The sequence below is a fragment of the Arvicanthis niloticus genome, chromosome 1 (genome assembly GCF_011762505.2).
Source record: "Arvicanthis niloticus isolate mArvNil1 chromosome 1, mArvNil1.pat.X, whole genome shotgun sequence".
NCBI classification, from domain to species: Eukaryota; Metazoa; Chordata; class Mammalia; order Rodentia; family Muridae; genus Arvicanthis; species Arvicanthis niloticus.
In genome coordinates, this window is record NC_047658.1 from 108932891 (window position 1) to 108958352 (window position 25462).

At 51.5% G+C, this 25462-nt stretch overlaps 1 protein-coding gene across 7 annotated transcripts in view; it reads left to right on the plus strand.

Moving 5' to 3' along the window:
- Positions 1 to 1261: 1261 nt before the first annotated feature.
- Lsp1 (lymphocyte specific protein 1) overlaps positions 1262 to 25462 on the plus strand; it is a 41349-nt gene continuing 17148 nt past the window's right edge. For 4 of the 7 annotated variants that reach the window (XM_076913752.1, XM_076913748.1, XM_076913749.1 and 1 more), the window contains exons 1-2: positions 1262 to 1410; positions 25024 to 25170. In XM_076913752.1, coding sequence (XP_076769867.1) covers positions 1343 to 1410; positions 25024 to 25170 — 215 coding nt within the window. In that variant the 5' untranslated portion in view covers positions 1262 to 1342. Of the gene's footprint in view, positions 1411 to 12190; positions 12697 to 15491; positions 15811 to 16117; positions 16147 to 25023; positions 25171 to 25462 lie in introns of those variants that run through there. The other 3 variants (XM_034507524.2, XM_034521555.3, XM_076913755.1) reach the window with 3 other exon arrangements.

The window sequence follows — 25462 nt, forward strand, 5'->3', positions numbered from 1 at the left end:
GAACAGAAGTGGCATAGCTCTGTCACCTGCCAGATGCATTCCCAGCTACTTATCAACAGAGCACTTAGAAGGGTCCCACAGAAGCAAAGTGCAAAAGGGGAGAGGAGGCTGAAGAGAAAGCAGGCAGGTGTTGTGCCCAATCTGCTGAATACTGCTCACCTCAGTCTTCTTGCCTCCTCCTCGGGACTGGCATAGAGTGAACCAGGCTTTGCCCACCACTGAGCTATATGAGTAAGAAAGGGCTCACTGCAGTCAGGCAGGTTTGCAAACACGGGTCTACCTCTAGATGATATTCTATGGCTTCTATTGAGTTTCCCCAACATCCTAAGGCTCTCTCTTGCCTTTCTGCTTCTCTTCTCCTGCAAGACCTCATAGTGAGGCTTCTGAGGTCACCCACTGCCCAGTGCCGGAAAAGAGGGCACTGTCTCCTTTCTTTCTATCTCTTGGGCCAGCAGGCTTCAAGGAGAGAGTCTCTATCATGCTGTGGCTGGCCCAACTTGGCCCAGTGACACTTCAGCTCAAGTCCTGGGACTTTGGGATCTGGTTCTCACACTCCCTTTATAACCCAGAGTCCCATTAGTTCCCTCCCAAAAGCCTCAGTCCTTCCTCTGGTGCTGCCTCTCAGGAGAACCCATGACCCATCCTATCATAGCTGGGAACATCAACCGACTCTGATTAGTTCCAAATGCCCAGAGCTTAGTGGCAGGATTAGAGAGAACTGAGCAGGGAGACAGGAGCGTCCAGCAGCTAGGAATGGAGACAGATTGAGACAAGCTCTAGAACCACAGACTACAGAAACACCATGTGTGGAACCCTGGACGTGGCTGGAGAGCGAAGGCTAGTTAAGAGTGTCCAAGGCCATGCATGACCTTGAAGCATCAAGAACTGGTTTCATTATGTTCTATGAGCACACTTAGAAGCACAGAGGATTTCCATGCAAAGTGGTTGAAAGCAGTCCAGATGCTAAAGGGACCATGGATTCTGGACACTGTGGGAGAGCTAGCTACTTTCAGGTCTGCTGGTAAGAGATACATAGTGTGTCTCAGCTACATGGGCCAGAGCTGTGAGGAGCATCCTTGCTCACCTCTGCCCTCAGCCCTTTTCTGTCACTCTAGAAGGCTACAGCTTGCTCAACACTTCCTGATGAGTGGCAGCAACATAGTTTAAAAAAAAAAAAAAAAAAAACCCAAGCCCCATAGGTTTCAAACCTCAACCTGCTACAGGAAGGAGGAAGTGAAACCTGGGGCGGGGGGTTGGGGGGATGAGGTTCTAGGCCACCGCCCATCTACAGAGAAGCACCAGGAGCCCTAACAAGTGCACCAACACCAAAGACACCAGACCCATGGCGGAGGCAACCAGCGATCCCATATGTGAGGGCCAGGAAAAGCTATATGCAGAAGACAGCAAAGGGTGAGCACCACTGTGGGCAGCTTGCTTTGTGCCAAGTCCTGAGTGGGCAGAGTCTCAGATAGTGGCTACCAATTAAGGACTTAGCCTTCAGAAACCCTCTTTTACCACAGAGGTGTGTGTCTCCTCTATCTACCTCTGCAGCTTGGGCTAGGCTAGGTCTCCCTGGCTAGGGTTCATAGGCAGGACAAAGAGGGTGGGTGCTTGGTGTGGAAGGGACTGGGAGTGCCTGGATATGATCTGAACAGCGGAGACAGCAATAGCTGTGTTGGGAGAAACTGGGCCTAGGAATCCTGACCTCTCTCCTATAGGCTTGTCTGAGGGGGTCTAGCCTGCCTTAAGATACTGAGAGGTGACTGGGCCTCAGGGGTTCCCAAAGTGGCTGTGTGGGGATAAAGAAGTTCAATAGTGTCTCGTGGACCAGGTACTACTGTTGGGTACAGTGGGTATGGGCAGGAACAACGGCAGAGGAAAAGGGGACCACTGCCCTGCCACAGCCAGGGCTGAGCAGAGGCCTGTGGGCTGACAGCTGCTTAAGATCTGCGATTTAAAGGGATGCTGTGGTTCTTCCCTGTGTTGGGTCATAAGATGGTGGGGGCTGGGGGGGGGGAGGTCATGAGAAGGGAAGCTGTTAGTGGGCAGACATGGAGACTAAGCCAGGCCATTGGTGCCTGCTCTGCCCTGTCCCAGAAACAGGTCTCAGAAGAGAGTGTCATGTCTTGAGGACAGGTCAGAGGCTATCAGCCTCATGGGAGCAGGATGTGGGGGCTGCGGTCCAGGTGTGTAAGAGGAAGGGGAAGAAAAAGGTAAGACCCAAAATTGCTACCAGAGCTGTCAGGCTGTTGGAGAGCGTGTAACGCTTAGGGTTCAGCCACAGGCTCAAGGAGAGTAGATCCACCTTAGTGGGGGTTGCAGGGTTGCAGAGTCTCTGCAGTTCACAAACTGCCTTGTAAGATGGAGCCAGACTCCAGATCTTGGGAAGGAACATTGATTCCTCAGTCCTTATCAGTGATAATGGAAAGAAGCCTCACTTTGAGGGATGCATGTTGGGGAAGCAGGTCTCCCCACTACTGCTTTGCATTTGGACCCTGGTTTGAAAGCTGTCCAGAGAACTCTCAGGCCAGGAAAGGAGTCTGAGGCTAAGCAGAGACTGGCCTAGCCTGGGTCAGCTCCCTTGTGCCAGCCTTGGGGTTCCAGGGCCATGTTGTTCCCAGAAAGACTATAAAGGCTATCTCCTGGGAAGGGGGAACATGCATCGTGACATCCCAAGAAAAGATCCAAGGACACCATGCCCAGGCTGGGTGAGGACACAAGCTGTAGGGTGTGTGGAACAGGGTGATCGGGCAACAGCTGTGACCCCATTCAGAAATGCCCGCACGTCAGTGCCCCTGCCGCCTTGTGCCCATAGAAGGGCAGCTACAAGCAGCCAAGCTGGCCCCACCTTCCTCCTAGGCCCTTCCTCGGCCCCCTCTCTCAGCTGTCTCAAATGCCGAGGTCTAAGCAACATAGTGAAGGGTGCCCACAGCTCTGTCAGACACAGCCAATCCCTAGCCATCTTGCTGTATGACAGAGGCTGGGCTGCACCTGTGCCCATCTGTCAGGAACTCCTGATCCGCGGTCCTAAGGCCTTAAGGGGCCTGGGAGCCCCCTAAAGATGTCGTCCCCAAAATGGAGGAAAAAAGAGCAAAGTGCACCACTGACCTTTCAAAATGAAACTGAGACCCAGGAGGAGGAGGGTGCCTTTACAGGGTGACTCACATACCAAGGGATTCTCCTATTTGAGGTGGTAAGAAAGTCCCCAATGCCCAGAAGGGGTTATTTGGTCCAAGAAGTTCCCATTCAGGAAGCCCTAGAAGGCCAGAGCTGAACAGGGTTAGTTTGGGCTGGATCAGATCAGGGAAATCCCCATGCCATGCTGCCCACAGAGGGCCAGGCACACCAGGCAGAAGCCAGGCACTCCCTTCATACTTGCCCTGGTATACCAGAGTGAGCATGGTAGGACACATATGCACAGCAAGTTCAAGGCAGGCAAGCCCCTCCCACAGAGCCTCAGATGGCAAGAAGGCTACTGTGTGCCACTCCTGTGTTCTCCACACCATTGATACAGGACTGCTACTCTTCCTCTGCTGGGGTACTCTCTCCCTGCCTGACTACTCAACACAGGGTCATTAGTTTATTCCTTTGCCTTGGGGGCAGGATGTGGCATCTCCACAGGGTTGTAAGTGGCTCTGCTGAGACTGCTGGCTGATACTGAGGGACTGTCTTGCCCCAAGACCAAGTTTCAACTCCCCTTCACTTCCATTGTGCAGAACCTCAGGAGCTACAAGGCAGTTATTTAGCTCACAGATAAAGGCTTAGCATACCCTCATGGGCCTCAGATTCAATTACTATCCATGTCCTGGAACCTTAGCTTCAAATGGAGCCACACCTCCTCTCACTGGGAGCATACTCAGGTAGGACTTCTCTTCACAGGCCTGGCCCATTTTACCTGGCCATCTCTTCTCTCATTTGCATGGCTTATCTGGCCCCTAGGATGTCTGCATCTTGACTTTTCTCAACATTTGATGCTGCTTTGCTGAGGGCCCTACTCTGGAACCTCATCTATCCTGGAAATCCTTCTGGCCTATGTCCAAACCTGCTGACCAACAATCTAAGGGTTACCTAGGCAAGGTTTCTTCCCAGACCACCTGTCCCTCTGACCCTCTGAGCTCTAGTCAGAGGCCTTTGATACTATTGAGAGTCTTCTTCTGAGAGGCAGGAGCCCAGTGGAGGGACCCCCAACCTCGCCCTCCCAAGGTGTACTCTGAGGATTGAAAGCCTATCTCTCCCCAGATGGCAGAGCTGAGCCAGGCCTAGCCAAGTCAGAGCTTCCTGAAGACAGAAAGGAAGCCAAACTTCACCCAAACAGTGGTCTTCCTCCTGGTGGGTCCTAGGCTTTCCATCACCTTCCAACCAGCTCCTTCCTAGCCTCATCCTGAGTTGGGGAGGGGAAACCAGATTCCTGGCACATTTGGGGCATCACCCCACTTGAGGTAGGCAGTTCTGGAAGAGGCTGGGGACAGATGGCCCAGATGGGATGTTCCTATCAGAGTGACACTACTATTATACTAGTGATTCCCTCTGCTTCAGTTTCCCTAAGAGGGTTATGTGTGAGGGACTAGTGAGCCATGAGGAGGTAAAGGCTTGCCTGGGGAAGAGACTCATGGGAAGCAGACCAGGCTTTTTCCTCTAGGAACTCAAACTTTGGGGCTAGGGATTGAGATGCCATTTCAAAGTGTGGGGGAGAAGGGCAAAGTGTTACCCTCTTGTGACTCAGTTTCCCCAACTACACACTCAGAATGCAGCTGCTCAATTCTAGCATTCATGGTCTTTAAGACTACAGCATGCAAAGATCTTGTACACCGCCCCCCACCCCAAGAATGGCCCTTTTAGAGATGGCCTTCTGTGACTAGACATGCCCTCTGTGGGCTTAGGGTAAAGAACTGGGACCTAGCTATTCCAGACTGCCTCTTAGGGTACTCTGGTGGGAGTCCCCAGAGTGTACCCACTGCTATGCAAAGGAGGCTGACAAGGAACCAGTGGTCTTTGTGGTACATTGACTGGGTCAGGGTGAGGGGTACGCTGGGAAAAGCCCAGGTTGAGTGGCAGATGATCTGTGGGGACATCCCAGGCTGTGGTGAAAGTGTTCTGTAGGACACTGTTCAGGACAGTATAGCCATGAATCTGTGCATCTGCCCCAGTAGCACTGACCACAGGGCCATGGGGAATTTTCTTCTGGTTCTAGAGAGCCCCAGTCTTGCTGTCACAAAGTAACTTTCCCGTGAGTTCCCATTAGCCTTCAGGCATCAGGGCCTCTCTTTGGATGGCAGTGCTTTGATTCTTGCAGAGGACAGGTTTGGATAAAGGAGCTAGCTACCTGGTGGGTGATAGCCCATCCAATTCCCAGGATTAAGTTTTCACCAGCCTGATGTTCCTACCCAGCACCAAGGAGCTAGCAGAAAAGCAAGGGACTATGGTTTAGAGTGTAGGAGTTTGAGAGTGGATATAGGGTGAGTCAGGAAAGCCCCTGTTTTTGTCCTGTGGCCAGGCCAGTATTACCAGACTCCATTTGCTGACCACCTCCAAGGTGGGAAGTTGTAAGTTGGCATGGAAGGAAGACTGTCTGCCCCTATCGATTGGCAAAAGGAAGCAATCTGCAAATTCAAGATGCATCTGCCCCCTCTGAACCCTTCCTCATATCAGGACACCTCAGAGGTAGAACAGGGTAGACTATGACTAGTATAGATATGGCCAGTGCAAACCCCAGCCCAGTGTGACCAGATGCTATGGGAAGACTGTCTAGAGTGTCTAGGAGATCCTGTCTGTCATGGGTAGTATGGATCCTACACCCAATTCTTCTTCCAGAGCCTTGGTTTTACCATCTGCCCTTTGGATGAGTACATGAGGATGGGGTTCCATCTCTAGCAGATGGGTCCTCTCAGGTTCACATCCTTCTGTCTGCATGAAGGAGAACCACTTTCCTACCCCAAGGTGGCTGTACCCTTTTTCTTAAAAGCAGCCTTTAGGAAAGCCTTTCTTTCTCTTATCTTCCCTTCCCTCCATTCTTTTACCTTCCCTTCTCCTCTCCTCTCTTTTCCCTCATTTTTTCTTTTTCCCCCTCTCTCCTCCTTTCCTATCTTCTTCTTCTTCTTCTCCCTTCTCCCCTCCTCTCTCTTCCTCCTTTTTCCTTTTATTTTCTCTTCTCCTTTCCTCCTCCTCCTCCTCTTCTCCTCTACCTTCCACCTCTCCCTCCTCTCCCAGGAACATCGCCCCAAAGAGCAATAGAACTCAAGACAGATAAATATAGCTAGTTTATTCCAAAGAAATCTGGAAAGACTCTGTTACCCTTTCTCCTAGTCTCAGCTCCAACCACAGTTGGCTTCATCACCACACCCGGCTCCCTGGCCCCACCCTTAGCTCTGGCCCACCAGACCTTGCTTGGAAAGGGGAACACATGGAGCTGATGAGTGTGGGGAAACATTTGGATAGTAACTATTATGTAAATCAGATCCACATTACTGTTAAAAGCCACTATCCCAGACCCCTCTGCCAGTAGGCTTATTGTGTCTTTCTCCATATAGTACACATGTGAACATGTCTGTTGGAGTATATCTGCTGGGGGTTATGAAGATGTATGGAAAAGGGAGAAGATCTATGCTTCCAAAGTTATGTTTAGGGTCTATTTATAAGAGGGACCTGACCTCCAGGGGCTTTATTCTCAAGCCATGAGCTTTTCAGCCATGTCTAGTCATTCAAAAAGGAAGAAGAAGGAAATAAGAAAATAAAAGAAAAGAATTAGTAGTGGAAAAAATATGAATATAGGGAAAGGTGGATGAAAAAGGAAGTATGGGAACAGCAAGGTGGGTAGATGAATGAATGTATGGATGGGTGGGTGGATAGAGAGTGTGTAGATAGATCTGTGGATAGATCAGTAAATGCACGGATAAATGGATACATAAACAGATAGATGGATAGGGTCAATGGACTCATTGATAAGTAGGTGGATAGGTGGATATATAGGTGTGTGGGAGGATGAATACATGGATAAATGGGTAGATGTATCAATCAGAAGTGGATGGATGGATGGATGGGCAGATGATATATGAGAGTGAGTGTATGGATGGATATATGGCTGGTTGGGTGAATGTGGGGTGGATAGGTGAATTGTTGAGTTGGTTAGTGGGTGGGTAGATTTATGAATGAGTAGAAGGATGGGTGAATGGATGAGTTGATAAATAGGTGAGTGGATGAATGGGAGATGAGTGGATGACTGAAGGTTGATGCATATATGGGTAGATGGATGAGTGGATAGATGGATGGTTGGATGGATGAGTAATTGAGTAGATGTATGAATGAGTAGGTGGATGAATGGAAAGATGAATGGATTGATAAATGAGTGGATACATGAGAAGATATGTGAGTGGATGGATGTATGGATGGATGATGGATAGGTGGATGAAGGGGGTGAATGAATGACTGAATGAGTGGATATATTAGTGAGTGGATGAATGAGGTAAAATGGATAAATGGATGGATATATGGTTGATATATGAATAGGTGTGGAGGGATGGTTATATAGTGGATGGATGTATTGATGAGTGGGTGGATGAACTGGTGGATAGATAGATATATGGGCAAATGGGTGGGTGAGTGGGTGATTGGATGGATGAATAGATGGATGAATAAGTGGATGGGTGGTTGAATGAATGTGTGAGTAGATGACTGAATATATGAGTAGGAACATGGGTGGTGGATGGGTAGATGAATGAGAGTGTGAGTAAATAGATGAATGTGTAGGTATGTGGGTAAGTAAGAAGGGGTGGATGGATTGATGAATAAATATGTGAGTGGGTTGTTGGATGGATGAGTGGATATGTGGGTGGGTGGATGGATGGATGGATGGATGGATGGATGAGGGGTGGATGGATGAGGGGTGGATAGATGAATGACTGGGTGTGTGGATGAATGAAGGGGTAAATGGATGAATGAATGGATAGATATATGGGTGAGTGGATGGTATGAATATATAGGGGTGGATGGATGGGTGGACGAATGGATAAGTGGGTGGGTATATGGGTGAATAGATGTATGGATAGATGGATATATGGATGAATAGATAGTTGGATGGATAAATGAGTACACAGATGAATGGGAGGGTGAATAGATGACTGAATGTTGGTTGAATATATGAATGAGTGAATGAATAAATGGGTACGTAGATGGGGGTTGTATGGATGGATTGATGAATGGATGGATATATAGGTAAGTGGATGAGTAAGTAGGTAGATGGATGAACAGGTGCATATACGGTGAGTGAGTGGGTGGGTGGTTGAGTGGGTGGATAGATGGATAGATGAGGGATAGATGGATGGATGATTGGGTGAGTAAATGAGTGTGGTAGTAAATAAATGACTGACTGGGTGGATAGATGGGTGGGTAAATGAATAGGGGATGGCTGGATGAAAGGATGAACCAATGAATGGATAGGTGGGTGGATGGATATATGGGTGAGTGGATGGATGGATGGATGGATGGATGGATGGATGGATGATATGTGGGTGGTTGGATGGATCTGTGTGGATAGTTGCATTGATGAGTTGGTGAGCTGGTTGGGAGATGAGTAGATTTATAAGTGGGTAGATGGGTGTATGGGTAAGTGGGTGGTTAGATGAATGGATGAATGAGTGCACAAGAGTGGATATGTGGATGGATAGAGGTAGATAATGAATGCAGGGAATAGATAAATGGATGTGTTGGAAGATGGACACATAGGGTAAAAAAATAGGTAGATGATGAGAAGATAGGTAGGACATAGTTAAAGAACTGGGGAGATATAATATCAAGACAGGCAGATTGTGACTGTAAATAAATAATGGATAAATAGATACAACAGTAGATTTGAGGGTGGCAAACAAATGACAAGTCAAGAAATTGATAAATTGATATGAGGTGAACTATTGAAGATACAGATGTATGAAAAGACACCATAAATTTTGTACTATCTTTCTGGAATACTTTCTCCCATTGTGAGGAAATCAGTCAGTCTCTCTCCATCCTTCTTAAACCAGGAAATACTTATTCCTCCCACTAAACTTTTCTCCTTCCTTAACTATCATACAAAGCATCTCAGTCCCCTGGTGCCCCCTATTTCCTTACCCTGACCTTTGGCAGCATTAACCATTATCCAGAATGTGTTGATACATGTTTACTTATTTGTTCCCACTGAAATGTCACCATTGTGAACCCTGGAGAGTGGTTCTGAATTCCCAGTGCATGAAAAGTTACTGGAATTCAGTTCGTGCTTCTTGAATAAACATACAGTCTGATGTATAAGTGTGTGGATAATTACATGGATATGTGAGTAGAAGGATGGCTCGGATGTGTGGGGGACGAGAAGGTAATGATAGTTGGGTTGGAGGCTGACTTCCTATAATGTTATTGACTTGCTCAGATGACCACGCATACAGTATCACACACAGAGATGTGTGCAGCTCTATGTGCAGCTTCCTAGAAGATGTCTTAGACAGATTTATGAATGAATATGAAAAGTGCCTAAATAAAACATAGATATCTGTGCAGATGGATGAAAATAAGAGCAGAAGACTATTTGGAGATGAAGGCATGGATTGAAGAAACGTTCCTGGTTAGACAAATGCACATACAAATTGAAGGGTGAACATGTAGTTAGTATTAGTTAGTATGTAATGGGAGGTTATTGTGCTCCAACAGGCTTGCTGAACACTTCTTCTGAGTGTGCTAATGAAATAACTCAGTGTGGTAAAATGGTAATTGCCATACAAGCTTGATATCCTGAGTTAGATCTCCAAAATCTATGTAATGAAGGAAAGAGGGAAACAGCTCCACAAAGATGTCTTCTAACCCCTGCATGCTCACTGTGATACTCACAGTCGCCCCTAATAATAATAAATTAAATTTTTTTAAAGATATTTAAATAACATCTTAATAAGTAAGTGGATCAGTGGATAGATGGAAGTACAGATGAACAGATGATGGATGGATGGATGGATGGATGGATGGATGATGGATGGATGGATGGATGAGTATATGGAGGAATGATAGGAAGATGAATGGATGGATGAGTACATGGATGTATTGGTCAATTGACAGATTCTTTTTCATTGGGGAAATGTAATGAAAGACAAGTAGACATGGCTGTAGATATAGATGTAGATCAGTTGCTTGAAGTAACTGAGTAGTAGGATATGTTATATTCATGTAAGGGGATGGATAAGCATGATAAAGACTTGATAGGTTGATAGATAATACATAAAAATACAAGCACAATAAAGATAGGATGGATGGATATATGGGTAGATAGGTGGATAAATGAATGAGTATGTACGTGGATGGGTAGGTATATATATCCATGTATGCATGGATAAATGGATGAGTGGGTGGGTAGGTAGAAAAATAATAAACAGTAAGGCCAATATTATTCTGTCCTCTTTACATGTTATGGCTTCAAAACCTTAAATCATTTCACATCTCTTCAGGAGAACTACTACCGATTAAGGCAGCCCTCCCCTGTCTGGAAACATTCTTCCTTCTTTTGAACCCAAATTGCCCTGACCACATGTCATTCCTGGCTGTCTAGCTGGAATAGGAACAGTGGCCAGGAAGTGGTGTGGCAAGTTATGATGCAGGCACAAGAACAAGCTGGTTTCCTGGGTAATCTGGTCCCACTGGGTGACCTCTTTAGCATGGACTCACCAGAGGGAGTTTCAGAGTGTGTTGTTTTCTTATGTCTTTGTGCTATTAAGGAAGCACAGTGGACTCTGCTGTCTCTGCTATACACCCTGGCTCCATCTCCTCCTGGGAGATGCTGGGGGAGGGAGGCATTGTAACTGCTATGCTCAGAACAGCCGGATCTCATCCTGTGGCAAGTGCAGCTTTTTGGTCACTGCAGATCTGAGCTGGGGATCCATGTGCGACTGTGTCTGTGTTGCCACCTTTAAGGCAAACCTCCTTACCACCAGTGAGCCACTCATGTGACTCCCAACGCCCACCTCCATCCTCAGTAGTCCTCAGGACTCCTGGAATCTTGACTTCCTGGCCCACCTAGAGGTCACAGTAACTCGTGCGTGCGTGCCTATTTTCCAAGTAGGGAGATAGAGGAAAACTAGGGGCCAGCTGTGTAGAGAGAGACACAGTGGGCAGTTACTGGCAGTCAAAGACTCAACTATGGTCTTGGCTCTGCCAGACTCTGGCTCTGTGACCTGGCCCAGCGCTGCTGGCCAGCCTTGGTTTTCCCATCCGGCTCATGGGTCTAGCAGTACTGCTTATCCACAGCTATGAGTGTGGGTGATCCAGGAAGCCACCAGATGTAAGCCTACTCGCCCCAAACTGGCCTGTGGCAACTTCCCCTCAGCCCAGCCACTAGCCTCCAGTGTTCTCCAGTGAGTCACAGTGACTAAGCCCAACCAGAAAAACAATGGGCTGGGCTGTTTTGTCCCTGGGTCTGAGCCAGAGGATAGAGTAGGGGGGCTGGCTGGTGAGGGCACCCCAGTACCCTCCTTCACTCTGGGGACTTTGGCTCCCTACACCAAGGAAGATGCTCTCTGTGGCATCTACTCCCTGCTCTGAATGTAGCCTGAGATTCTGGGGAGGGCAGTAACCTCCCAACTAAAAGACCTGGGAAGATTCCTGGGGTGCCCAGCCTCCCCTGGAGGTTATACAAGAGCAGAGAGCTGGGAATAAACAGAGGGAAAATGAAGACCCAGAGGGAGGGAGAAAAGGGAGGGGAAGGAGGGAGAAAAAGAAGGGAGGGAAAGGAATGGGGGAGGGAAGGTAGGAGGAATACTGAGATAGGATGAAAACGCCAGAGAAGAAAAGGGCAAGGAGGGGAAGTCAGCCAGGTCAAGGGCAGCCGAGGCCCAGACCTGGGAGGAAAGGACCAGGGGTCAAGGAAAGCAGAACTCAGAGCAGGGACCAGTAGGCAGGCAGAGGTGGGCAAGAGGCTCTGAGAATGGGGAGGTGACCTCTGGGCCAGGCACTCAGAGTGAAGTGGTAGGCAGAGAGGTGGGAAATGACAGAAGCTGCCAAGATGGTCTGAGGGGGGCATACCACCATGCTGCCCACAAGCGGGCGTGGAGGTCCAGCCAGGCCCCCACACTGCGGGGCTGGGAGAGTTTCTCTCTGACATTTTTACTAGTCTCGGAAGGAGGAGGAGGTGGTGGAGGTGGAGGAGACCAAGGGGGCGGAGAAGGGGGCTGGGGGACAAAAGGAAAGCAGCTGCTAGGCGTCCTGAGAAAGGAGAGGGGAGAGAGACCCACAGAGACAGGGTCCAGGGACAGTGGAAGGGCCTGGGGCTGCCATCTGGGAGCCAGCCCCAGACCCCCACCCCCAAGGGCTGGAGGAGCTGAGACAGACAGACATCCTTCAGACAGACAGATGGAGGAGACAGGGAAGGGGTGTCAGAGCCTGAGAGACCAGACAGACTGACAGGAGGAGGAGGGCAGGGACAAGGACACAAAGAGAGGGACAAGGAGAAGGGCAGGGCAGGGAAGAAGAAAAAATAAAGAAGGGAAGGGAAAAGAGGAGGAGGAGAAGAAGGCAGAGGAAAGCAGAGATGCTGGGCCAGAACACCAGGAGCCTTTGAAGCTGCAGGCTGTGTCCCCAGGGCCAGGGGTCAGGCCAGGTCACCAGCGTCGACGGGCAGGCCTGCAGCATGAGTGGCCCTGCACTCCTGAGGAGAAATACTAGCAAACGGGGCCTGGAGAAGCTGCTGAGGTAGGTCCCTCCCAGCCCAGGCACGGTGCCCGCGGTGCCCTTGCCGACAGTGGTACCCCCCGCACCCAGACTGGCAAGATGTGTGACCCACAGGCTGTGCCCGGCTGCCTATGCACATGTACGGGAAGATAGTGAAGCCTAGCATGAAACCATCATCTTGGCCAGCCAGACAGCTGCACTTTTTCCTCCCATCGTCCTCTGTGTGTCCCCAGGACCCACAGAGAATTTATCCTCAGAGTAGCTTCAACAACCCCCCCCCCCCCATGTCTTTTTGCTGTCCCTGGGAACTAACCAGTCACCCCCCACTTTACAAACGAGATTGGACTAGCAGCCATAGGCCCCAAAAACCACTGGCCTGACAGTCCTGAGAGTGGGAGGCACTGGAACCTTTGGGTATCCTGACTCTGGCCTCTGGACTTTAGGCCTTTGAGTCTTTACTCTGAGTCTGTTTTCTCCTATGTAAAGTGTATGAGAGAGCAGACAAAGGTAGGCCCAGAACCTGCAAATCTCAGGTACTTCCAATAGTTTAGAGCCCATTGCTCTCTGAGCCACCTGCTGTGCCCTTCCTTTTTGTTCCTCCTCCAGCATTAAGGCTCTGCTTCAGTGCCACCTCCTCCAAGAAGCCTGCCATGGCCTTCCTAACCAGGAAGGCTTGGCTCTTCTGCTCATCTGGTGGCCTGTTCCCTGGCTCACCTCCATGGCTGCTTAAACCCCATGCTCCTGAAGGGTGTGACTAGCATTGTTTCACATTTCTATGTGTCTTGGTCCTGGCTTCCAGTGGTGAGATGGCACAGATGGGGTGGTGGGCAGATGGCTACCCCTACATTCTAGATCTATCATGGTCCTAGCTGGCAACCAAGGTCAAGACCAGCAATGGGTCTAAGCTGGTCTCCCAGCCTTTCTCCACACAAGCCCCTAACCAATACTATGTCTACTTCATGCCAGTCTTTCAGGCCTAGCCCAGCTTGCTCGGGGTTCTTGTGCATGGCCACCTCACACAGGCTAGACATCCCTCTGTCCAGACTGGGATGTACCCTGCATTGTCACCATCCCTTATGGTGTCCTGTGTCCTGGAAATTTAAGGATTGACCAAAATTTAAGCTTTAATCAATCTTACCAACCCACTAGTACCATGTAACAAGCAGGGAAACTGATCCCAGGATCCTGGTGGCTGAGGGGTGACAGAGCCTCAAGTCCTACCACCAAGCTGATGTCCTGGTAACCCAGAAGCAGGGTGATGGGGCCATTAAAGCTCTAGACAAGGCAAGACCTTAAGCAGGGGGTTAGGTTTGGCACCATTCAAAGTCTTGAGCTGAAGAAATGTGGAAGGATACTCAGAGACCAAGGCCTGCAATGGTTAAGCAGTGGGCAGGACAGGGGGGCAGGTCCCTGGGAAGTCTTAGGTAACTCTGATGGACTAGGGGAGTAGGTCCCAGGGATTATCCCTTGTGAGGGATGCTGGAGAAATGCTTGTCCATGTGTACAGTGGGTCTAAAATAGATGAAATGGGGTGGTGTCTGGGGTAGATATATGCTAAGCTGTGCATCTTTGGGAGTCTGGTCTTGTGATTGAACTTGGGTCATACACCCTCATGTGTACTGATACACACATATGTGCAGACATATGTATGCTACCGTCTCGTACCATTACACCCTCCACCCCTGACCCCTTCATGCTTTGTCCATATGTCTATAGCATCCAACACTGTCCACTTTGCCCATGGCTGGAGAACAGGTCTCAACTTTGTTGGACAGAAAGAAAGTAGGCTCAGAGAGGTCCAGTGACTTGCCCAAGGTCACCCAGCAGGCAATGGTGAACCTATGTCCTCCCATCCATTGCCTTTGTTTAGATCCTTTTCCAGGAACCCAAGGGTCTCTTACCATACCTGGTAGCAGAGGCCTGCCAGTCCCTTCTGTGTCATGCTCTAGAAGGGTTGCTGTGTAGTCATCAGAGGCCAAGGTGCAAAGTGAATCCAGTTTAAATTCATAAAAAGCCAATTTTATGGAAGAGTGAGAAAATAGATAGTATGTTTCCCACCCCCAAGTCTCCTAGTTTGAGTCTGGGTGTGCATTGGGGTCTTAACATGTCACTGGCCAAAACCCAGGCTTACTCCTACTCCCTCATGCTAGGGATTTAGGTGGCCACTTCCTGTCCCAGGAGAGTCAGGGTCCTTCCAGGTCCACCATAGGTCAGGCCAGGGTTAAAGATGATCACCTGGGCTCTCAGCCAGCTACCTGGTTCTGCAGTCCTCTGGGCCTAGATTTCAGAGCAGCTGGGCTGGTCAGGTCAGGAGCACCTTGTGTTGATGCTGGCGTAAGAGTCTGAACCAGGAGTCACCTTGGCCAGCAGTAGCAACCAAAGCTCCCTTGGGTAGTATGAGCCTCTGTCTCATCTATTCCAGCACCCATCAGCCAGCAGATAGCATGACATCTGTCTATGGCTCCCCAGGGGTGTAAGACTATTCAGGCAGGCTCCCACCTCAACATGTGGCCCGCTGGGTCCTTGGGGATCCCAGTGTGGCAGAGGGTAGCAGATGGGGCTGGCAGTCTGCTGGGTGGCCCAGTGGGGGGAGGGGAAGCCAGGCCTCCAACCACAGTGTCCAGGGAGGCGTGGCTCCACGGGCCCATTGGAGGCCGAGATCCCGAGGGTGGGGTAGCCCCACCCTGGCAGACCGGGTGGCCGGTGGGCGGCACCCCCACGGGCCGGGTGGTCTGTCTGCCAGAGCCTGTCCTGCCTGGAGCCTGGCCGAGCTAGCAGCAGGGGGTACAGGGACCAAGTGGCCCAGCCCCCTGGGCAGGGTGTCAGGGCCAGAGCCCAGAGGACTGAGGTTCCGGTTCCAGTCCCAGCCGGTGCGTCAGAGCTGGGTAGATCAGGCAGCAAGCAGCAACCAGGGCGCCAAGGCACCCAGAGACTCACCCACTCCATGTTTCTGCTGGAGTCAGGAGGGGACACCCAAGGGCTTTTGGGACCCTTGGGATAGCTGCTGGGGCACAGCCCCCCAGGGATACTGCTACAGGCCCAGAGCATCTCTCCAGAGAACAATGCCAGGATGGACCACCAAGGTCTGCAGAGGACAGGTGGGCACATGGACTACAGGAGGGCAAAGGGCTTCAGGTGGGCATAGGGGATGATGTGGGCAAGTAGCTAAAGGTAGGCATAGGGGCTTTAGGTGGTATCTGGGGTTAAACCCTCTAGATGGCTCCGTGGGCAGAGATAGGTTCTCAGACTTTGTTACCAAGTGAGACCAGATCTGGACCTCAGCCTAAGATCTGGCTGTGCAGGTTGATGTCCCAAGGACCAGGAATGTGACACTGAGGGTCTGCTACTATCCACCGGATGGTACTCAGGGAAGACAGAGGGCCTGCCCTGGAGATGCTGGTGCCAGGGGAGTAACATATTGGATGCTCCTGGGGGCTTTGAAGGTCTCCTGAGAAAAATGTGCCTTACCAGGTATGAAAGGAGAAAAGGAAGAAGAACAAAGAAGGCAGAAAAGAATAAGACACAAAGGGAGCTGGTGTGTGTGTTGGGGGGAGGGGGTTCCTAGCCAGCAACGGAGGGAGGGTACCTTCTGTGTTGTCCCTGCTTAGTTGAACTGGGCAGGGAGCAGTTGGCATTGAAAGGGGACGGGTAAAGGTGGCAGTGGGAAGAGGCTCGGGAGCCAGCAAGAGACGGGTAAAGGACAGAGGGGAAGAGAAAGAGCTGTGGGAAGAGAGGAGCTGGTGTCCTTCTGACCTAGGTCCTGCCCCTTGACTCCTGTTGCTTCCTTGTCTCCTAGCATTTATTTTAAAGAGGACAAGGGGGTCACCCTGTCATGCACAGGCCTTCCAGGTCTAGGATGCTGCCCTTCTGAGCCTCAGCCTAAGTGGTGGTGACACTGTGAGAACTATCTCGCCTGTTCTCTCCCTCAAATATGGCTGTTTAGTTAATCTCTAGGCCTTGCCAGGAAATGGGCCCAGGGGATCAGCTCAGGTCCCACTGGTCTCAGCTGATGTGACATCCATAGGGATGTGTGAGTCTCTCACGGCCCATGGAGGCTTGCCCTTTCCTGCTTCATGCAGCAGCTGGGTTCAGCTTCAGGGACCTGTGAAGGATATCTCAGGTTGAAAGTTGAAACAGGCTGACCTGGGATAGACCTCTTTCTCCCTCAGCATCCCAGGAATGATCAGTCCCTGAGGGACTAGGTAACACTCAGAGCACAGATGTGGCCACAGGACCAGGCAGGGTGTCCCTGAATCGGAGAACAGATACATATTGAAAGCAATCAGTGGGTATCTAGCTGCTTGTCTGGTTCTTCAGAGAGGCAGGAAAACTAAGGCACGTAGGGGACTCAGGGCCAGGCATAGTACAATAGGTTGAGAGAGTGACTTGTCTCCACACTGTCACCTGACACACATCTGTCCAGGTGGGCAGCCAAGTTAAACAAGGTGTAAACCTGTGACCAGATGAAGGATCAGGCATTTGAGCAGCATCCATTAAGAGAGCTGTAGCCAGGCCTTTGGGGCGAGGTGGATCTGGGTACAGGCAGCCAGGGAGGAAAGAGGAGGGGATGGCAGTCTCAAGCCAGTGCCAGCCACCGTCGCGTGTCAGGGAGTGTGCCAGAGCCTTCCCTTGTGAGCCCTGTGATCGTTCTGCCAGGGCTGTCTGCTGCTGCGAGCCACCTTCTCTCTGAGCCCAGTCCCCACTGGAAGCTTGGTGATGAGTATGCCATGCGAAGTCCGCTCTGAACAGTAGAGCTCAGGCACCAGGGAGGTCTCATGCCTGCTGTGCAGTTGGCCCCAGCCTGTGGCTAGTCTGGTCAGGGACACGGAGGACACAGTGTGCAGAGCCAGTGAAGGGAGAAAGCAAGCTCAGGCCAGCACAAGCCGCCGTCATGACAAGATGTAACAGACGGGAGGTCTGGGCCCTGATGTCCACCCCTAGACCTGAGGGTGACCTGGGACTGGTCAGATTGGGCCAGAGATGATTGAGTTAGGAGTCCTGAATGAGGAGGCTGCCAGCAATGGACTGACCAGGAAGCACATCATAAGAGGTAGGGTTCTTAAACCCAGGGGAGGGGATGGGCTTCTTTGTGGGACAACCAGCTTGGTTCTAGACCCCACATTAATGGCAGAATGTGGGACCCAGCCTCTGGAGAAGGTGTGGGATAGAGGAGCCTGCACCATTGCCATTTTCTCAGCCTCAAGATCATAAAGAAAGATTCCTCTGAAACAGCCACACCTTAAGTTGAGGCTCTGACTGTCTGACACCTTTTCCAAATGCAGCCCTGGGGTGGGGGTGGGGCTGCTAGGACAGCTTGAGTGGTGTGATGGACAGGTGTGAACTAAACCTGGCTCAACCAGGCTCTTCCTAAGGGTTTTGTGGTCCCTAATTGGATTGAACTATCTCCTCCTTGAAGTGTGGCTCCGATGTACATCCCTTCTTTACCCCAGAGGAGAGATGGTGCCTGCCTCACCTGAGTGTGCATCACCCCAGCAAGTAGTGTACAGTTGGCCTGATACTAAGTGGGTAGCCCCAGATTGTAGGGTAAGGATGGATGGGAGACAGATACAAAACCCCCTTCCCATGTAAGGCCCCCAGAGGCCAGAGAGCCACAACAAGATAGTTGTGGGCCTAAACCAAAGACATAGGGACAAGAGAATATGTCTCTGTACTAAAGATGGGAATATGAGAACACTCTGGGGGAAAACCAGCTTTGGCATTGGACACCTCCCCCTCTCCAGTTCCCCCAACCATGGTCTCTTTGGGAGATGTCTCCCAGATGCCTATGTTTTTGATGCCCTGATCACTCTGCAGTAGCCCCTTTCACCACCATGCCGCCAGGGCAGCATGGGCAATGATAGTTTGCCTTAAGTATACTGTGTCACACCCGCTGCCCTGTGTGACTGAGAGAACCTGTGGCTGCTGCTTATGTGGCCCTTGATCTACACTAAAGGGTCAGGGCTGGCCTCTCAGCACCACTAAGATGCACTGGGTAGTGGAACGCTTACCATAGTTGGCACCAGTTGTCAGGGAAATGCTTAAGAAGGAAAGGGAGGTACCATGGTCCTAGGAAGGTAGATGCAGCTAGTGTGGGGGGCAGTAGAGCATGTAGTAGATATTCGAGTGTTATTGAGCAGGAGAAGGTTACCAAGCCTTCAGAGGTAAGGATGGTGTCCGAATGAAGCCTTGGTCTCTCTGACTCCCCTTGTTGGTGGTAAGAAGCCCCAAGTAAGAAGCCTCTGCTTTCCTACTTTCACCTGCAAAAAAATAGAGGGAAAGCCCTGCTCTGTTCCACAGAAAGAACTGAATGGATGCTGACTGGGTGGGGTTTGGATCCAGTGGTCAAGAGAGGTCAGGTGGGACAGACAAAGGTAGAGGAGAAAGTCAGAAACACAGCCTGACACTGTGGTCTGACAGGCCTGACATGCAGATGGCCTTCTCTAAGAGTCCTTGGCACTGAACTCCAGGCAGAGACCAGCTGGGAAGACTGCAGGTTTAGGTCCTGGGTAGAGGCAACTAGATGTCTTTCAACACAGTGTGCTGCTGCCCCATGAGAAAAAGCAGAATTGGGGGCAGAGTATGGCCTGTGGGGACAGCACAGGTTATGATGGAGGCACATCACCTTAGCTGTCACCAGGGGAAGTGAGCAGTTCTAGGTCAGTTCATGAAGACAGTCCCCATGAGCCCCACCCACCCCAGAGCCTTTTGCATTCAAAGGGTACCAAGAGTGGCAGTCCTCTGACCCATCTATGATGAACAGCACCTCCATCTGGTAAGGAGGAGAGAGCTGGAATTCACAGCCTTTTCTGAGGCCCTCTGCAGGAGGTCTAAGTCCTAGGACCCTAGACTGGGCCTGGAGTCTTTTGTAGAGACCAAGCATGTGTGTGCGTGTGCGCGCGTGCGCACGTGCAGGAGAGTTCCTTTATTCCTCCCTTGCAGAGCTTGGGTCCTACCTAACCCTTATTCTTGCTCCCCTTGGACATGCACCCATAGGCTCCCCTCAATTCTCCCCACTACGCTCCCACCTGCTAGCCTGCTCTTCTTTTCCCCAGGGCAGGAAACAGGTATGTTCATCCTGATTCTACAGCTTCCTCCATGTTGCTTCCCCATCCCAGGGCCCTTGTGCTGGGCTGCTGCCCCCAACTCCCCAATCCCCCATGACAGCAATTAACTCCTCACTGACTGTGTTTCCCCCTCATCTGCCTTTTACCCTTGAGGCAGCCAGAGCTTCCTGGCTCTGAGTATCTCCTCTCCCTGCCCAGAACCTTCTATGACTCCCATAGCTCCAGCCAACCAATCCTAACTTTTTAATCTTCCTAAGGCCCACCCCTTAGGCTTGGCTACCATAACCCTTCAGAGTGATCCCTTGCACAAATAACACTAACTAAGTCCCAAGAATGTGGGCTGCTTGTGTGTCCCAAGGACAGGGCAGACAAAGCACTCAGAACAGAACAGAGGGCTCAATTCTTAAAAGCAGGAAGCCCAGATACCATAGGTGTGCTTGGTTGTCCAGGATTCCTGTGACCTAGGACAGCAGCCTGAGAATCTGAGCCACTGAGGCTGAGCCCCCGGTATTAACTTGGATGGTTTGTCCTCCTCTCCTGGGTGCATGTGCTGCCCACAGTGACCTGGGCAGTACCCTGGGGTGGGAAGGCCTGGGTACCAGGCAGCCAAATAACCCAGCCTTCCCTATACCATCTACCCCAGCTCCCCTTGGCTACCTCTGAGCTACTCAGGCTGTGGGACCCCTTAGAGGTCTCTACCTTGGGATGGGGCTCTGGCAGCCATGAACTAGTACTGACTGTCTCCAGGGGCCCTCTCATCCCATGCTGCAGATTCAGGCTCCATTCAGTGTCTCTCTCAGCCCAGGCCCAGGTCTTGCTGCACATGTCATGGACACTGGGCTGTTCTGAAGGCCACTTCCTTGTCCCTCCATTCCCAGCTAAGAACAGAGTTGGCTTCTCCCTCCTACTTACTTCTGGCCTGCATCTCACTCCTCTATCCTTTCACGCTCGCTCCTGAACAGAACCAGAGCTTCCTGAATGTGGGATCCACTCATGACTGAAGAGGCCACCCTGCAGGCCACAGACTCTCTCTGAGGTCTACAGACTTCTTGGACAGTTGACTTCATGTCACTCTCCTTCTCTCTGGCCTAAAGGTCCCATTCATCCTTCATAAGTGTGGTCAAGATCGTGCCCCTCCTTTCAACCAACTTATGGCAGTGCTTTTCTGGGCAGGGGAGACAGGGTCTTGCCCAATTCAATACAACCTCCATACAATGACCCTGACAAGAAGAAAAGAGTAACCCCACCATGTCCATGCTGTGCTAGAAAGATGAATGAGAGACTATTGAACCAGAACCAGGTGTCCAGGGATAGGGACCAGGTTCCTTTCTCCTCATCTTAGCCTCAGAGAGGGAGCTTGTACTCTCCTGCCTGCCTTACAAAACCACTCTCCCACTAACCAGGCTCTGCACTCTGAGCTCACTCCACATACCCAACTCCACACCTCTTTCCAGAGGTGGGTGGTAATTAAGCCAAACCCCTCTGTAGATTGTCCACAGGGAATAAAACCCCTGTATCCAACAATCAATGGGGTCCTGCAGCTAGCAACTCCAAGAACTGGTGCTGAGAAGTGTGAGACATGGGTGGGGGCCTACAGCAATCACTCAGGTCTGCCCCTGAACCCCCCTTCAGAGGTCTGCCCCTATGACTGGGAGCCTGCACCAGGGGGTCTTTTCTTTGTTCTGCCTCTTCTCCTGGTTGTGACCTTGAGGGCAAGAGAGCCTGGTGGTCCCAGAGAGTCAATTCAATCACTCCTGGTGGCTGCCCCCAGGCTCCTCACTATTTCCAGTCCCCTGCTACTCAGGAGATGGTGATTGTAGGGGTCCCTATAGGAGGTCCCTGAAGTATCCCACTCCCCAGTCCTCTCTAGTGTTTCCCTGGGGAGTGTAGAAACAGTACAGGTACTGACCTTTGGGTTCAAACTGGCTGGAGGGGGCAGTCATATGGGCAGCCTGCAGGGGGCAGAATTGCAACAGGGACTGAAGCCTGCCAACCTGGAATTATTCTTGGGAGAACAAAGAGGGTGGGTAACTGGGAGGACTGGACCCAGAATGGGCACTCCTGGCTCTCAGCAGAATCTAAGTAGTGGGTGAGGGAGCAGGGGTGCAGAGGGTGAAGAGGTACAAGACACTGAGCAGGGGTGCAGAAGGCAGGGGCGACTGCCTTGAGTTACAGAACTCCATTCAGAGTGGGAGCTGGTCGGGGTCTGTACACCCTGGAGCACCTGGGTGGGGCCCCAGCCTCAGGCCCAGCTCCAACCTCAGCCCCAGTCTGTGGTAAGCCTGTGACTGCGTGGGCAGGATGTGGGGGGACAGGGCCCCATTCCTCAGCCCCTAGGCTGAGCCCTGGGCCCCCCGAGCCAGAACAGACTCAGGAAATGGCCTGATTGCGTTTGTACGGGAACGCCAAATCCCTTGCAGCTGCGCGGGGCCAGGGCCACGGGCGGGGCGGCCATCGCCAGAGTCTTGACAGCTCCGAATAACGTGCCAAGGGGTCTGGGCCGCTGGCCGGGGGGCGCCTTTCCCAGGCCAGAGGCCCCCACCCCACCCCACCCCAGGAGAGCCACCCCCTTCCAGTTCCCAGAACGGAGCCCAGCTGTGGAATAGTGACGGGGTGAGGTCATGGGGAGGGGGCGCATTACTCATTGCTTGAGGCAGGCGGGAGGGAAGAGGCAGGGGAAAGGGGCCCCAGGCCTCCTCAGCCTCAGAGCAGGGTCAGGAGCTGGGACAAGCTTCTTTCCAGCAAGGAACTGGGGGGTGATGCTAGTAGACCCCTATCCTGTACCCCCACTGTGTCCCCAAGACATTGTCCAGGAAGAGCTAAGTTAGGGTAACTTTGGAGGGGTGTGGGTCCCACAAAGGATGTTGGGAGAAAATACACTTTGGCCTCCTGCCAGTCCCAGGCTCAGGCCGGCACCACGTTGTCGGGGTGATGGTTAGCAAAACAGTAAATAGTGAGGCAGGGGCGGCCCCCTGAGGGAGCTTGGGAGGGGATGGGACCTGCTGTTTGTGATCCCCTGTTTCCTACCCTTGCCTGCACATGTTTGAGAGTGACCCTGTGTACTCATGTGAGCACGTGTGTGTGTGTGTGTGTGTGTGTGTGTGTGTGTGTGTGTGTGTGTGTCAGTGCCTACGTGGCCACACCAAATGTGTATGTGCCCTGCACCCAGGTCAGGAGAAAGATCTGTGTTTGGGGTCCCTGTACTCATTCCTATATTCATTGCAAACCAAGCCCCCTAGCCCCTTTCCCCGGGCTTTGTGTGCTAGTGACAGACTGTGGTAGCTTGGACTTTCTGCTCCAAGAGTGAAGTACCCCAAGGGGTCCTGCACATAAAAATGCTTGCAGGGATGTTGCCCTTGTTAGAATAGGTGAGGCTCCGGTCCCATTCAAAGTTAAGACCCCCTACTCAAGATATCCATACTCAGAGAGCTGAGCTCAGCCCTGTGCCCCAGTCTTAAAGTGCTTGTACACACAAATAAGAACACAAGTAGGTTCAAACACATGTACACTTACTTACCCTGCACATGCATAGATTCAGAGACCAGAGGGTATCTCTTTATGGTCTGCCTCTGAAGCAGGCAGAATGGGAAGCTCTGTTCTTCCCACCCACTCTGCCCTGATATTTTTGGGGGGCTGCTGGTAAACGTGTGTGCAAGGAGCAACTCACAGCCCCCCAGCACACAGAGCTGTACTTCACTAGGTGGAGAGGGGCCAAAAGCGGCCCCAACATTGATTGAGGCCATGGAAGGAGCCAGGAGGCCCTCAGCATCTGCCTGTGATGGGAGCCAGGTGTAGGGAATTAAGAGGCTTTCTCGGGCTGGAAATTGAAGGCCCTTCTGAGGCTGAGGCAGGCAGCTCGGCTTGGGGGTTCGAGGTAGGAGCAGGCAGGCAGCTTGCGTGGCTGGAGTCCCATGTGGCTGGTGGGGCGGGAGATGGGGGATGAGGGAGGAGTGAACCTCATCCTGGAGCCTGCAGAGAGGCCTGGCTTTCGTCTGAGAGGCTTAGGGGAGACCTGAAGAGATTAGATCATGTACTGGCAGGGCTTCCTGGCCAGGGGACTGAGGCCCAGAGGGGAGCGGGATGTGGGGTCATTCGGCGGACACTGCCCGGGAAGCACAGAGACCCCAGAAGGGAGACAACTCAGCAATTCAGGCACCTTGGGCCTGGGGCAGTAAGAACTATAGAAACAAAGGACCCGGTCCCTCTCAGCTCCAGCTGTTTTATTTTTTTTTTGGGGGGTGGGTTCTAGGGGATAGTGGCCAAGGCCTAAGGTATCTACTAGACACCAGATACACAGGTTTGCTGTGTAGGGTCTCTAGATCCTCTGGGCCCAGCCAGCCTGATTCCTCTGACTGTCCCCTGGCTTAGGGAAAGGGATTCTAAGAAGCCTGAGTGTCAGCCTGCTCTGAGGGCTGTAGATATTGCTTGCCTCAGTTTCCTCACTTTCAAAACAACCCAGAGAGACTCCACAGAGAACCCTGGGGTGAGGGTAGGGTACTTTAAGGTCCCTAAGTGTAAGGTATAGAGAAGAAGGGGCTGTAGAAAGACAAAGAAAGCCTGACCTGGTGGCTACTAGATGCAGTTTCACACTTGGAGACTGTGCTAGCTACCAACATGGCATTCTTAGGAGGCAGAAAAGAAGGTTCCAGATGGGGACCTTAGAGGTAGCTATTTGGTGGCCATGGCCACGATTCTTTCTCTATCTGGACTCTCTGTAACCTTTTACAAAGCCCTCTTTGATCCCCCACATGAAACAAGGTAACTTTGCTCTAACTTAGGAGGCAGCCAGCAGGACAGGGCAGTTGGTCATCAGCCCTAACACTGGTTTGCCTGAAGCCTATGTGAACACTGATGTCTCTTCCAGAGGGTCACCTGTATGTAGAGCCCTGGGATTAACCCCCTGGCCACAGGCATTTTCACAAATACCTTTGCATAGCCTTTATTTATTTATTTATTTATTTATTTATTTTTATATGAGTACACTGTAGTTGTCTTCAGACACACACCAGAAGAGGACATCAGACTCCATTACAGATGGTCATGAGCCGCCATATGGTTGCTGGGAATTGAACTCAGGACCTCTGGAAGAGCAGTCAGTGCTCTTAACCACTGAGCCATCTCTCCAGCCCATAGCCTTTTTCTTAGATCAAACTGAGGTCTGCAGACTGGTCCAGGGGCTTACCCTCACCATCTGGTAACAGGGCTTGTCCATTACCCTTGTATGTCACTCATGGTATGACTTTCTCAGTCAAGTAGCCTGACTGTCTCTGTGTCTGCTCTCCAGGCTCACAACTCAGTGGAGAGAAGAAGATGAAGAAGAGGCTGCCCGCGAGCAGCGCCAACGGGAGCGAGAGAGGCAGCTGCAGGACCAGGACAAAGATGAAGAAGATGAAGATGGCCATTCCCTGGAACAGCCAGGACAGCAGGCACTGTAAGCTGCTGGGTCCCAGATCCCTATTTACTGCCACACAGGACCTGGGCAGAAACACATACTGGGGGTCAGTCCTGGCCTTGGAGCCACAATGTAGGAATTAGAGGAAGGGACTGGCTCTTGGGACAAGCATCATTAAAGTCTCCAGTAAACACCATCTGTGGGATGCTGACTAGCCAAAGGAAAGGGTCCACAAAGTTATGTGAGGCCTCCCCTCCCAACCTCCAGGGGACTTGACTCAGGCTCTGGACACCCTGAATGGCCCCATCCCTGGCTTGGACTGGTGCTGACC